Raw genomic sequence first — 14,889 nt, forward strand, 5'->3', positions numbered from 1 at the left:
CAGTAAACACAGTTGGAGAACATTAGTTTGTTTTATTCACAACCGCCAACGTGAATGCAATGCTGCCGCTACATGTTGTGAAAAAGGTTTCCCAACACCAGCTGCCAGTCAACAGGCACTAATAAACCATTGTGTTATTGTACTCAAACTGCCCACCACAAAAAAATACAGCACTTTTAAAAAGGTGTTGACAGTGATATTTCTTAAATCATTCTACTAAAGTCTTGTGAAAAACAAACACGAAGGGCTTGACGTAAACCGAGATGTCCCTTAAAGAGCGCTGATGTCTTCTAGAAAGCAGTATATCTCCTTCTCTAGGAAACGCAGTGTCAGATCACAAAACATCTCTGTGCTGCTGTGGAGCTCCTCTCCGCTCAGCCCATCCACACTGGATCGTCTGGTTTCTATTCTGACACATTGGAACAGTTGATGGAGATTCTCCTTCCTATCTTTCAGTGCTGTCCATTGTCACATCAGTCAGAATCATGTGAGTTTGCTGACGATGGCTTGGTTGAGAGAGTTGAGTTGTTTAGTCCATTTGTCTAAGGCAGTGTAGCGCGCCCCTCCTCTCTTCTGGTAGTCTAGCTCCAACAGCTGGTTGACCTGGTCGATACGGCCTTGGATGGTGCTACAGGGAGGAAACCACAGCACAAGAGAGAACAGAACAATGGTTCAATAAATACAACACAAGAATGGACATTGGCATCCTAGCAACATGACTAAACATTCTTTCCATCTTGGTCAGGAAAACATTTAGAAATGGATGAAACAATATTGTATAAAACAATGCATTTTTATATAAAAATGGGATCAACAACATCAATATTTGCATTTGATTATGGTTCAAATGACACAAATCACTGTGGATAGCATTAGCTGGAGTCATTGTTGAACTTCTTTCACTGTTTGGTTTCTGTCAAGCACCCGAACCACTGATATTTGTACTCTCTCTCAACCAATTATCACATCTACACTAAGCTTTCTGATGAACACATTCCACCACCTCCACATTTCACTACATACAGTACATATTCTGTTGAGCTCCGTGACAACAGTGGGAATGCAGTGTCAAATGTCAACTGTTCCAGTTGACTGGCTGTAGATCTGATCAGGCTGAGGGTAGTAAACAATGCACAGCAGTCTGCTACAGTAGCATGGGAAATAATAAAGACATACTAGATAAGATACCCGCAAACTGTTGATTTCTCCCAAAGTTTTATTTGCCCAACGTTTTGATCAATAGATCTTGATCCGGCTGACAAGGACCTTTGGGTCAAAACGTTGCACAATAAAACTGCGGGAGCAATCAACAGTTTACAGGTATCTTTCATCAGTTTACTTCATGTAGCCTGCAAGTTACTGAATGTGTGCAATACACTACTTCTAAACTAAATAATGAAACCAGTAATAAATTACAGATCTGCAATAAATTAAACAGGGAAGAATAGCACCACAGAGACAGGGGGGGGGAGACAGAGAGAGAGAGAGACAGAGACTCATGCTGGCCTCCTGCATTCCTCAAGGTGCAGGGTGGAAACTATGAGGAACTGAGAAATTCAAATGATCCCCGTAGTAGACGAAACATGTCTTAACACACATGCACAAGAAACATGCTTTGCTTCGTCTTGTGATGCCTCTGTCAGCCAGGTACACTATAATATAATAATATATATGCCATTTAGCAGACGCTTTTATCCAAAGCGACTTACAGTCATGTGTGCATACATTCTACGTATGGGTGGTCCCGGGAATCGAACCCACTACCCTGGTGTTACAAGCGCCATGCTCTACCAACTGAGCTACAGAGGACCACTGAGTATACTAGGGCTGTCCCAACAACAAAAATAGTTTGTTTATTTTTACATATATAGACACACCCTATTGTTAGAATAAAATCAACTATATGTTGACTACTGAGCATGTCTGATGCTTTAAGCACTGCAATTAAAAATAAAGACACAAATTACCAAAGAGGGAGCCAGAGATCAATATAGCCTAACCAGAAAGACAAAAACCTATTCCCAACCAGACCCTCCTCTTCCCGCTGCTGCTGGCCTCTGCAGCTTCTGCCGTTAGGCTCCTGAAGTAGCCTGTAATAAGCTACACCAACGGTCATCACCCTTTTCTATGTGGATTGGAAAGTTATTATATAATTTCTACTGATCTGCGTGCCAGTTATGATTTTAATATGCACATTTTTGTAAAACAGTTTAATTTATAATAAAGTCTTCAAATCTCAAAATCAATGTCATGTGGTCAATAAGAATTATACCTAATGAAAAAAGTAACTTCTATTGCCAATAGGTAAAAATAGCCTACATAATGCCAACAAATGAAAACACTGCAGCCCGCAGGTAGAAAAAATCCTGATAAAAATAAATCTCCTATAAAATCACATGAAGTAATCAGGTGGGCCTTTATGACGTTTCCACCCGATCAGGTAATTACATTTTTCCCTCTTTCATGCCGAGTGGTTATCGAAAGAGCTGGAAATATTTTTTAAATAGGCTACGTTGAGAAACTATTTTCATTCTCAATGGATGTAAAAACAGACTTTGTTTACTTGCTGTTGAAGGCGAAGAAAACATTTATTTGAGAAGCTCCACAGTGATGGGGAGTTAAGACAATCAGAAATACTATCCGATCCCCAAATTGGCACACACTCGGCTAACAATGTGTCCATTCCTACAATGACAACGGTAAGACTGGAATAATAATATTGTGAACGCATTCAAATAAATGACAGTAACCAAACAATGTAGACCTCCAAACGAGCTTCAATGCCATAACACTCCTTCTGTGGCCTCCAACTGCTCTTAAACACTAGTAAAAACCACATGCATGCTATTCAACCGTTCGCTGCCTGCACCCGCACGCCTGACCAGCATCCCCACCCAGGATGGTTCCAACCTTGAATATGTGGACATCTATAAGTACCTAGGTGTCTGGCTAGACTGTAAACTCTCCTTCCAGACTCATTTCAAACATCTCCAATCCAAAATCAAATCAAGAGTCAGCTTTCTATTCCGCAACAAAGCCTCCTTCACTCACGCCGCCAAACTTACCCTAGTAAAACTGACTATCCTACCGATCCTCGACTTCGGCGATGTCATCTACAAAATTGCTTCCAACACTCTACTCAGCAAACTGGATGCAGTTTATCACAGTGCCATCCGTTTTGTCACTAAAGCACCTTATACCACCCACCACTGCGACTTGTATGCTCTAGTCGGCTGGCCCTCACTACATATTCGTCGCCAGACCCACTGGCTCCAGGTCATCTACAAGTCCATGCTAGGTAAAGCTCCGCCTTATCTCAGTTCACTGGTCACGATGGCAACACCCATCCGTAGCACGCGCTCCAGCAGGTGTATCTCACTGATCATCCCTAAAGCCAACACCTCATTTGGCTGCCTTTCGTTCCAGTACTCTGCTGCCTGTGACTGGAAAGAATTGCAAAAATCGCTGAAGTTGGAGACTTTTATCTCCCTCACAAACTTCAAACATCTGCTATCTGAGCAGCTAACCGATCGCTGCAGCTGTACATAGTCTATCGGTAAATAGCCCACCCAATTTTATCTACCTCATCCCCATACTGTTTTAATTTATTTACTTTTCTGCTTTTTTGCACACCAATATCTCTACCTGTACATGACCATCTGATCATTTATCACTCCAGTGTTAATCTGCAAAATTGTAATTATTCGCCTACCTCATGCACACAATGTATATAGACTCCCCTTTTTTTCTACTGTGTTATTGACTTGTTAATTGTTTACTCCATGTGTAACTCTGTGTTGTCTGTTCACACTGCTATATGCTTTATCTTGGCCAGGTCGCAGTTGCAAATGAGAACTTGTTCTCAACTAGCCTACCTGGTTAAATAAAGGTGAAATAAAAAATAAATTAAAAAAAGATATGAAATGTTGGTCATTTATGGTAAATGTACTGCTGGTGATACTGGTGTACCATCCCGCGGCCTGCAATGGATTAGTCCAGTCAGACAGGAGTGAATCAGACAGGTGTCTCGTGTGTCATCATTCTTTAGAATATATTTACCACTACTCGACTGAAAAAAGATCCTGGTCCACCAACAGCCTATTGACCAAACAATGGACTAAATGGGGTAAGCCCTAGAGCACACAAAACATTAGGAACACCTTCCTAATATAGAGTTGCACCCTTCGCCCTTTGGCCCTCAGAACAGCCTCAATTCATCAGGGACTGGACTCTACAAGGTGTCGAAAGGGGATGCTGGCCCATGTTGAATCCAATGTTTCCTTCCCACAGTTGTGTCAAGTAGGCTGGATGTCCTTTGGGTGGTGGACCATCCTGATACACACAGGAAACCCATCAGCGATCCATGTCTCAAGGCTTTAAAATCCTTCTTTAACCAGTCTCATCCCCTTCATCTACACTGACTGAAGTGGATTTAACAAGTGAAATAAGGGGTCATAGCTTTCACCTGGTCAGTCTGTCAATGGAAGAGCACTCGGTGTCGTATATAAGAGGTATTCAGCCTCATAGAAATACGGAAGAGTCTCGAGAAAACATACAAGTCTTCCATGGCGTGAATGTCTGTTTGATGCAAAAAACTTTTCCTAACAGTGGATTCTACACTCCTAAATGGTAGTTTGGGCCACAGATCATATGCATGTCTAGGACAAACTTACTTGTCCAATATGCACTGCACCAACAAACTCTCCACGTCACAAACATCTATGTTCAGCTCCTGAGACAGAGGAGACAGAACACAGGGCGTTACACTTTGATCAATCCAAACAGCAACATCAGTGACCTAATAAATACATGATCTACTCAGCAAAGTTCATTATCAGATACATTATCAATACACACAGTGAAGTCAATGATTAACTCTAGCCTGGTCTCAGATGTGTTTGTGCTGTCCTACCAACTCTTATTGTAAAAATCATCATGCCAATGACCATATGAATTGGCAAAAAAGCACACAAACAGATCTGGGACCAGGCTAGTTAGTCCACATGCCAGTGCTGTCCTCAGACTTACCTTAGAGATGAATGGGATGTGTATTCTAGTGTAAGGCTTGATGAGCGCGATAAGGACCTGGGTCCTGATGTTCCGCAGCAGCTCTGGAAAATAAGACAAAACAGCACTGATCAGAGTCTCTTCACCCGTCCACCAGGGCACCCTCACCCCGTCCACCAGGGCACCCTCACCCCGTCCACCAGGGCACCCTCACCCCGTCCACCAGGGCACCCTCACCCCGTCCACCAGGGCACCCTCACCCCGTCCACCAGGGCACCCTCACCCCGTCCACCAGGGCACCCTCACCCCGTCCACCAGGGCACCCTCACCCCGTCCACCAGGGCACCCTCACCCCGTCCACCCTCACCCCGTCCACCAGGGCACCCTCACCCCTCCACCAGGGCACCCTCCCCGTCCACCAGGGCACCCTCACCCCGTCCACCAGGGCACCCTCACCCCCGTCCACCAGGGCACCCCTCACCCCGTCCACCAGGGCACCCTCACCCCGTCCACCAGGGCACCCTCACCCTCCACCAGGGCACCCCACCAGGGCACCCTCACCCCGTCCACCAGGGCACCCTCACCCCGTCCACCAGGGCACCCTCACCCCGTCCACCAGGGCACCCTCACCCCGTCCACCAGGGCACCCTCACCCCGTCCACCAGGGCACCCTCACCCCGTCCACCAGGGCACATCATCTCAATATGCAGATACTGGTACAGTTTGTCTCAAGTTTGTTGAAACCTCGTCTTCAATGCAATACTTCCATGTCTCGTTCATCAACAAATGTGAGAAAGCCCACACATATACACACAGGCACACAAACACCACTCACCCTCTATGTGTTCTCTGATGAAGGGGTCATCCATGATACTGCTATGGTTGGTCTTCAGTATCTTCTCAAACTCTGTGATGTCATTATTCTGATAGGAGCTGAGAGTAGACACACAACAGTAGAACAGTCACTGGGTTAGAATAATGACATTACAATCCATAAAATAATGACAGACAGTTGAAGCCAGAAGTTTTCATACACCTTAGCCAAATACATTTATTCTTACTTTCACAATTCCTGACATTTAATCGTTGCAATAATTACCTGTTTTAGGTCAGTTAGGATCACCACTTTATTTTAAGAATGTGAAATGTCTATAATGTCTATAGAATAATAGTAGAGAGTGATTTATTTCAGCTTTTCTTTCATCACATTCCCAGTGGGTCAGAAGCTTACATACACTCAATTAGAATTTGGTAGCATTGCCTTTAAATTGTCTAACTAAGGTCAAACGTTTTGGGTAGCCTTCCACAAGCTTCCCACAATAAGTTGGGTGAATTTTGGCCCATTCCTCCTGACAGAGCTGGTGTAATTGAGTCAGGTTTGTAGGCATCCTTGCTCACACACGATTTTTCAATACCTTGACTTTGTTGTCCTTAAGCCATTTTGCCACAACTTTAGAAGTATGCTTGGGGTCATTGTCCATTTGGAAGACTCATTTGTGACCAAGCTTTAACTTCTTGACTGATGTCTTGAGATGTTGCTTCAATATATCCACACAATTGTCCTTCCTCATAATGCCATCTATTTTGTGAAGTGCACCAGTCCCACCTGCAGCAAAGTACCCCAACAACATGATGCTGCCACCCCTGTGCTTCACGGTTGGGATGGTGTTCTTCGCCTTGCAAGCCTCCTCCTTTTTCCTCCAAACATAGTGATGGTCATTATGGCCAAACAGTTATATTATTGTTTCATCAGACTAGAGGACATTTCTCCAAAAAGTATGATCTTTGTCCCCATGTGCAGTTGCAAACCGTAGTCTGGCTTTTTTATGGCGGTTTTGGAGCAGTGACTTCTTCCTTGCCGAGCGGCCTTTCAGGTTATGCTGATATAGGACCCGTTTTACTGTGGATACAGATACTTTTGTACCTGTTTCCTCCAGCATCTTCACAAGGTCCTTTGCTGTTGTTCTGGGATTGATTTATACTTTTCGCACCAAAGTACGTTCATCTCTAGGAGACAAAAGGCGTCTCCTTCCTGAGCAGTATGATGGCTGCGTGGTCCCATGGTGTTAAGGGAGGAGACCAGAGCTAAAGAGCAAATGGCTTTCAAATGGGCTTTTTATGGTCGATGCCATTCAATCCAGCATCCGCTGTGTTAAGGAATGTGGAGCCCGTGAACGGTAGGGCATTCATGCTTCTCACACTGTTCAGAGCAGACATACCAGAAACCCCTCTCCAACTACACCTGTCAACCAGTCATCGTCTGGGAAACAAACACAAGCTCACGGAGGCCTCAGCCTTGTTTTACATTTTGAGAGACAGGTGTCAGAGCCACAGCCTAGGAGCGGTTCCATTTCCTTCTGCAATTGCATCAAAATCACAGAGCAGACCCTCTGTGTCGTAGATCCCAGACTGATCATAAATGAGGTTGAAGAGACGCCACAGCTGAACCCGTGGTTAAAGGGTATCTTCACTATGTTTCACCTCCATCAACCACTTATATGTGATGTAAAACAATAACAGTTTGGGTCGACTGACAACTCAGCACAAATAAGTGGAAATAGGTTGTACATAGTGACGTTATTGTTTAACTGATGCCTTGGCTTTCTACCCTAAAATATCAGCAACACCGCCATGGATGACTAGAAGCACACACATGCTCTTACCTTACTAGATTTGTCATGGCCAAGATCTCTGGGTCGTTTTTATAGGGTTTGGCCTGTCACAGAAAAACACAATAAGAACAGGCACTGTAATACAACACTTTATCAAGCAGTGTTTGCTGCAGGTGATTTGAATGTGATTAATGCAATGTTGCCTCCAACAATATAAAGGTACGGGATGCATCCACCACGTGTATGGTTCCATAATGATAATGTTAGTAATTGCTCTAAGGGGATAAATAACATTTAAATTAACTGGACTTAAACTAAACTGAATTGAATGAGTGTTGTACCTCCTGTGAGTCGAAAGGGTTGATTCCAGACTTCATGAGCATGTTGGCCAGCACCAGGTACTTCAGACAGGTGGTTCTCCTGGGGCTGCCTGACTCATCGTAGTTCTTAAACGCCTCAAAGAAGTCTGTGTGGGCCTTCTCAAACTCCCCCTCTCTCAGGTGCATCTTACCCCCACACTCTGGGGAAGGGGACAAAACAGGAACAGGCCTGTTAGTACATCACATAAACACACGCAGTGACTGACACACACACATCTTTTTACCATCTTATACAATATTATCGGTTTTATCCACGATAGTGGCAAACCTCCCCGAGTTTTCCTACACGTCAGTTTACAAGGCGTAACCATAGAATTACTATTCGAAGGGGGATTCTTTTTCTACGGTCAATGTAGTTATTCAATGTAAACCGCTGTGTGTGTGGCTCCAATGCAATAAATGTAAAATATAATAATGTTGACAGCTATGCTGCCTTCAGGGTTTCATCTGTCTACGGTGGAAACACACCCCTGATGACTCCCATAATGAGTGGGTGAGGGATAGCAGACTTGATGTGCAGGGACTGTTCATACAGGGCCTTCAGCTTCTTGTTGTTCTTCTGGGCTGTGTACATCTGGATCTCCAGAGCATAGATCTCCAGGAGCTGGGTGCCTTTCTTTAGGTCGTCCTCCCCGTCATCTGTCTAGAGAGAGACATAGATATACACCATTACAGATCACACACACATAAAAGACCATAGATCCCCAATATCCTTTGTCTGCACTGCACATAGATATAGAACTTAACAGATCAGATATGCACATAACAGACCACCGATCTTCAACATTGTCTGTCTGCAGTGCACATAGATACAGATATACCACATAATAGATCAGATATACACATAACATACCATATAAATGCAACATCATCTGTCTCCAGTGCACATAGATATACAACATAACAGATCATACCAGTATACAACAACAAAAATACTGCTAGCAGCCATATTGGGAACTTAGCTACTCAGATGGCTGTGTAAACCCCATCAGACTAAGCGTTGTCTCAGACTACCACCTGTCTTACTGTACCTGACAGGATTGGTGCAGCTGTCTGAGGATCTTCTGTAACTTCCCAAATTCCTCCCTCTCCAGGTACAGCTTGCCCAGCTGAGAGACAACAAGAGGACTTTAGTTAAAACAGGCTGAGAGACAACAAGGACTTTAGTTAAAACAGGCTGAGAGACAACCAGAGGACTTTAGTTAAAACAGGCTGAGAGACAACCGGAGGACTTTAGTTAAAACAGGCTGAGAGACAACCAGAGGACTTTAGTTAAAACAGGCTGAGAGACAACCGGAGGACTTTAGTTAAAACAGGCTGAGAGACAACCAGAGGACTTTAGTTAAAACAGGCTGAGAGACAACCGGAGGACTTTAGTTAAAACAGGCTGAGAGACAACCGGAGGACTTTAGTTAAAACAGGCTGAGAGACAACCAGAGGACTTTAGTTAAAACAGGCTGAGAGACAACCGGAGGACTTTAGTTAAAACAGGCTGAGAGACAACCAGAGGACTTTAGTTAAAACAGGCTGAGAGACAACCAGAGGATGACAGTTAAAACAGGCTGAGAGACAACACAAGGACGACAGTTAAAACAGGCTGAGAGACAACCAGAGGACGACAGTTAAAACAGGCTGAGAGACAACCAGAGGACGACAGTTAACAGGCTGAGAGACAACACAAAGACGACAGTTAACAGGCTGAGAGACAACCAGAGGACTTTAGTTAAAACAGGCTGAGAGACAACCAGAGGACTTTAGTTAAAACAAGCTGAGAGACAACCAGAGGACTTTAGTTAAAACAAGCTGAGAGACAACCAGAGGACTTTAGTTAAAACAAGCTGAGACAACACGAGGACTTTAGTTAAAACAAGCTGAGAGACAACACGAGGACTTTAGTTAAAACAGGCTGAGAGACAACACAAAGACGACAGTTAACAGGCTGAGAGACAACCAGAGGACTTTAGTTAAAACAAGCTGAGAGACAACACGAGGACTTTAGTTAAAACAGGCTGAGAGACAACCAGAGGACTTTAGTTAAAACAGGCTGAGAGACAATACGAGGACTTTAGTTAAAACAGGCTGAGAGACAACAAGAGGACTTTAGTTAAAACAGGCTGAGAGACAACCAGAGGACGACAGTTAACAGGCTGAGAGACAACACAAGGACGACAGTTAACAGGCTGAGAGACAACCAGAGGACGACAGTTAACAGGCTGAGAGACAACCAGAGGACAACAGTTAAAACAGGCTGAGAGACAACAACAACTTCTAGAAAATCCCAAACACAGAGGCCTGACAAACTGCCAGATCAGATATTGTCCTACCCATAGAAATAAACAGAAACATTGTGTACTACATGCATATGTCCCAATTCTCACTCGTTCACTTCACTTTATTGATTTGTGAGGAAATTACTAGTCCCTGACTCCACCAATCCACTGCTTTTTGATTTTTGTGGGAAGTAGTGACTGAGTGCACACTAGGAAAAAGCTGATATTATTTTGACACACCCTACCTTTGTGTTAGTTTTGAACCAGAGTCTGTCGTTCTTGGCATCCTTCAGAGCGTCCAGCGTTGTTTCATAAAACTCCTGCAGCAGGTCCATCTGTGACACATAAAACAACCAACCACAGCCCACATTAACACCTCAGTCATCTAGAACATGAACCTCAGCCCACATTAACACCTCAGTCATCTAGAACATGAACCTCAGCCTACATTAACACCTGTCATCCAGAACATGAACCTCAGCCTACATTAACACCTCAGTCATGTAGAACATGAACCTCAGCCCACATTAACACCTCAGTCATCTAGAACATGAACCTCAGCCTACATTAACACCTCAGTCATCTAGAACATGAACCTCAGCCTACATTAACACCTCAGTCATCTAGAACATGAACCTCAGCCCACATTAACACCTCAGTCATCTAGAACATGAACCTCAGCCTACATTAACACCTCAGTCATCCAGAACATGAACCTCAGCCTACATTAACACCTCAGTCATCTAGAACATGAACCTCAGCCCACATTAACACCTCAGTCATCCAGCTCATGAACCTCAGCCTACATTAACACCTCAGTCATCTAGACCATGAACCTCAGCCTACATTAACACCTCAGTCATCCAGAACATGAACCTCAGCCTACATTAACACCTCAGTCATCTAGAACATGAACCTCAGCCTACATTAACACCTCAGTCATCCAGAACATGAACCTCAGCCTACATTAACACCTGTCATCCAGAACATGAACCTCAGCCTACATTAACACCTCAGTCATGTAGAACATGAACCTCAGCCTACATTAACACCTGTCATCCAGAACATGAACCTCAGCCTACATTAACACCTCAGTCATGCAGAACATGAACCTCAGCCTACATTAACACCTCAGTCATCTAGAACATGAACCTCAGCCTACATTAACACCTGTCATCCAGAACATGAACCTCAGCCTACATTAACACCTCAGTCATGTAGAACATGAACCTCAGCCTACATTAACACCTGTCATCCAGAACATGAACCTCAGCCTACATTAACACCTCAGTCATGTAGAACATGAACCTCAGCCTACATTAACACCTCAGTCATCTAGACCATGAACCTCAGCCTACATTAACACCTCAGTCATCTAGAACATGAACCTCAGCCTACATTAACACCTCAGTCATGTAGAACATGAACCTCAGCCTACATTAACACCTCAGTCATCCAGAACATGAACCTCAGCCTACATTAACACCTCAGTCATCTAGAACATGAACCTCAGCCCACATTAACACCTCAGTCATCTAGACCATGAACCTCAGCCTACATTAACACCTCAGTCATCTAGAACATGAACCTCAGCCTACATTAACACCTCAGTCATCTAGACCATGAACCTCAGCCAACATTAACACCTGTCATCCAGAACATGAACCTCAGCCTACATTAACACCTCAGTCATCCAGCTCATGAACCTCAGCCTACATTAACACCTCAGTCATCCAGAACATGAACCTCAGCCTACATTAACACCTCAGTCATCCAGAACATGAACCTCAGCCTACATTAACACCTCAGTCATCCAGAACATGAACCTCAGCCTACATTAACACATCAGTCATGTAGAACATGAACCTCAGCCTACATTAACACCTCAGTCATCTAGAACATGAACCTCAGCCTACATTAACACCTCAGTCATGCAGAACATGAACCTCAGCCTACATTAACACCTCAGTCATCTAGACCATGAACCTCAGCCAACATTAACACCTGTCATCCAGAACATGAACCTCAGCCTACATTAACACCTCAGTCATCCAGAACATGAACCTCAGCCTACATTAACACCTCAGTCATCTAGAACATGAACCTCAGCCTACATTAACACATCAGTCATGTAGAACATGAACCTCAGCCTACATTAACACATCAGTCATGTAGAACATGAACCTCAGCCTACATTAACACCTCAGTCATCTAGAACATGAACCTCAGCCTACATTAACACCTCAGTCATCCAGAACATGAACCTCAGCCTACATTAACACATCAGTCATGTAGAACATGAACCTCAGCCTACATTAACACATCAGTCATGTAGAACATGAACCTCAGCCTACATTAACATCTCAGTCATCTAGAACATGAACCTCAGCCTACATTAACACCTCAGTCATGTAGAACATGGAACCACTGCCACCACTTCATTCATACCAATAGGACTGACCCAGAGTCAGTAACTTTATTGGCCACATAAGACAAAAGTTGTAAGTAATTGATATTGATAAAAAGTTTTTTTTTAAATGGAATAACAAACAGTTCACATCACTTGAGATTTGAGCCAAAATAAAGATCTGAGCTTTGAGGCCAAAAACCCTTTTCTTCTAGTTCCAGGTATTGCGTCTATACCTGTTTGGAGGTGGAGATGTAGTCTAGGATGGAGTTGATGGACTTCTCTGAGTAGTTTCTGGTCACAGCGCTCCTGATGTACGTCAACAGCTGCTTGTACCGAGACATCATCTCTGGGAAGTTGGTCTGCAGGACACACACAGTTCGACAGGAGACAGGGCATTGAAGTTGCAGTGGGAATGACAGTATGTCATAAAGAAAAACTCACAAGCACTAATCATACGGACTCAGAGATGGAGAGTAGACATTTTGAGACAACACCACAGAGCATTTAATTTCTTACTAGCTTGAAGTTGATTTTGATCATCTGTTTTAGGGCTTTGAACCCCCATTCTCCCTTCTCTCCCTCCAGCTCCAATACCTGCCAATAGAGAGTATACATTACCATCGTACACTCATCAATCTGTGAGTGAGTGGAGCGAGTGAGTAGCCAGTACCCACCTTCTGAAAGCTGTTGAGAGCTGCTTTGGGGTCATCCTCCTTCAGTGCTTTGGAATTGTAGTACTGGTTTTCCAAGTCGACATTTGGCTCTGAGTTACTGTCCTCTGAATATTCCTGGGTTGAGACATAAACTCAGGACATAAGTTAGCTGGCTATGAGTTAACACAACAAAAATTGATAACGTGACAGAGATGTTATGACTGGGATAACGGCTTGCCATAGTTGTTTACTAATGAGTCTAAGTAACTAGCTGTTTTCTCTAACCAGCAACGGCGCATGCGCGGCCACAGGGTAGTTATCTACACCTAGCTATCTAAACGGTTGTATTTTTGTGGCTAGCTATGGTAACATAACATGCTATAATAAATTGACGAGTAAAGCTAACTCAGTATACTATAGCAAACTCAGTTTCCCCCATGTCAAGCAGCCGAGCTTAGCTAGCACTAGCAGCAACTCTGCAAGCTATCCTCGCCTTTATGCTAACGTTAGCTGAACAAGCTATCTATCTAGGTAGTTTAGCTACCTAACTAGCTAACTCCCCTGCTCCGACCTAGCTAATGAAAATATACTAGCTAAGGAAACAGCTCTGATTAAACATCAAAAAACAAGGAAATAGAAACGTATTATGTAAACTTACGCTTACCAGATCATAATCTTCTTCATCGTCGCACATGAAATCATCTTCCATGTCAGACATCTTGACGGGTCTTCGGAGACAACAAACACATCGCAGCTCTACAGCGCCACCAAACACTACGCCGGTTTCAGCATAGTACTGCATTATTCTTTCTGGTATTGTAGTTCGCTTTTCTACCGGACGCTGTCGCTGTCACATCACAGTATAGATCTGTAACATTTCTAGTCTTTTCAATTAATTCAATTTGACTCACTGATAACTATCTTACCTTATCATCCTAGAAATAGCCATAAAAAACTTACATCACAAATCAAAGGGACAAGCATGAGGACCATGATGTATTTATGAAGTCTTACCCCTGCCTTACCTCCCTAATCTTACCTCATTTACACACACTATAGATTTTTTCCTATTGTGTTATTGACTGTACATTTGTTTATTCCATGTGTAACTCTGTGTTGTTGTTTGTGTCACACTACTTTGCTTTATCTTGGCCAGGTCGCAGTTGTTAATGAGAACTTGTACTGGACTACCTGGTTAAATACAGGTGAAATAAAATATTTAAAAAGTCTAGTTCCGGATATATCAGGGACTGCTCTGGTCCCTATTGTAAAACTGAAGAGTGCAGAGATGGTAGTGTGTACCACCTGTGTGTGTGTGTGTGTGTGTGTGTGTGTGTGTTGTGTGTGTGTGTGTGTGTGTGTGTGTGGTTGTTGTGTGATGTGTGTGAATGTGTGTGTGTGTGTGTGTGTGTGTGTGTGTGTGTGGAGGGGGAGTCATATACATACACACAAATGTGCGATTTTTGGTTCCAACCGCCGTGTCTTTGTGAGACGCAGAGTAGGTGAACGGAAAAGCATTCCTCTTGAAGCTGGTTGAGAGAATGCCAAAATGGTGGC

At 43.6% G+C, this 14,889-nt stretch overlaps 1 protein-coding gene across 4 annotated transcripts; it reads right to left on the minus strand.

Moving 5' to 3' along the window:
• Positions 1-12: 12 nt before the first annotated feature.
• On the minus strand, positions 13-14,142 carry LOC124033526 (COP9 signalosome complex subunit 2-like). 4 transcript variants are annotated; one of them, XM_046345548.1, is made up of 13 exons: positions 13,997-14,142; positions 13,354-13,467; positions 13,196-13,273; positions 12,913-13,038; positions 10,515-10,604; positions 9,031-9,108; positions 8,468-8,642; positions 7,961-8,139; positions 7,671-7,723; positions 5,843-5,940; positions 5,029-5,111; positions 4,674-4,732; positions 13-628 (listed from the first exon to the last, which is right to left on the minus strand). In XM_046345548.1, the coding sequence occupies exons 1-13, from the start codon at positions 14,132-14,134 to the stop codon at positions 484-486; spliced, it is 1,416 nt and encodes a 471-aa protein (XP_046201504.1). In that variant the 5' UTR covers positions 14,135-14,142; the 3' UTR covers positions 13-483. The 4 variants fall into 4 exon arrangements, with proteins under 4 accessions (XP_046201504.1, XP_046201502.1, XP_046201503.1 ...); XM_046345546.1 differs by having other exon boundaries at positions 10,515-10,613; XM_046345547.1 differs by having other exon boundaries at positions 13,991-14,138.
• Positions 14,143-14,889: the final 747 nt, after the last annotated feature.

This window comes from Oncorhynchus gorbuscha, linkage group LG04 (genome assembly GCF_021184085.1).
Source record: "Oncorhynchus gorbuscha isolate QuinsamMale2020 ecotype Even-year linkage group LG04, OgorEven_v1.0, whole genome shotgun sequence".
NCBI lineage: Eukaryota > Metazoa > Chordata > Actinopteri > Salmoniformes > Salmonidae > Oncorhynchus > Oncorhynchus gorbuscha.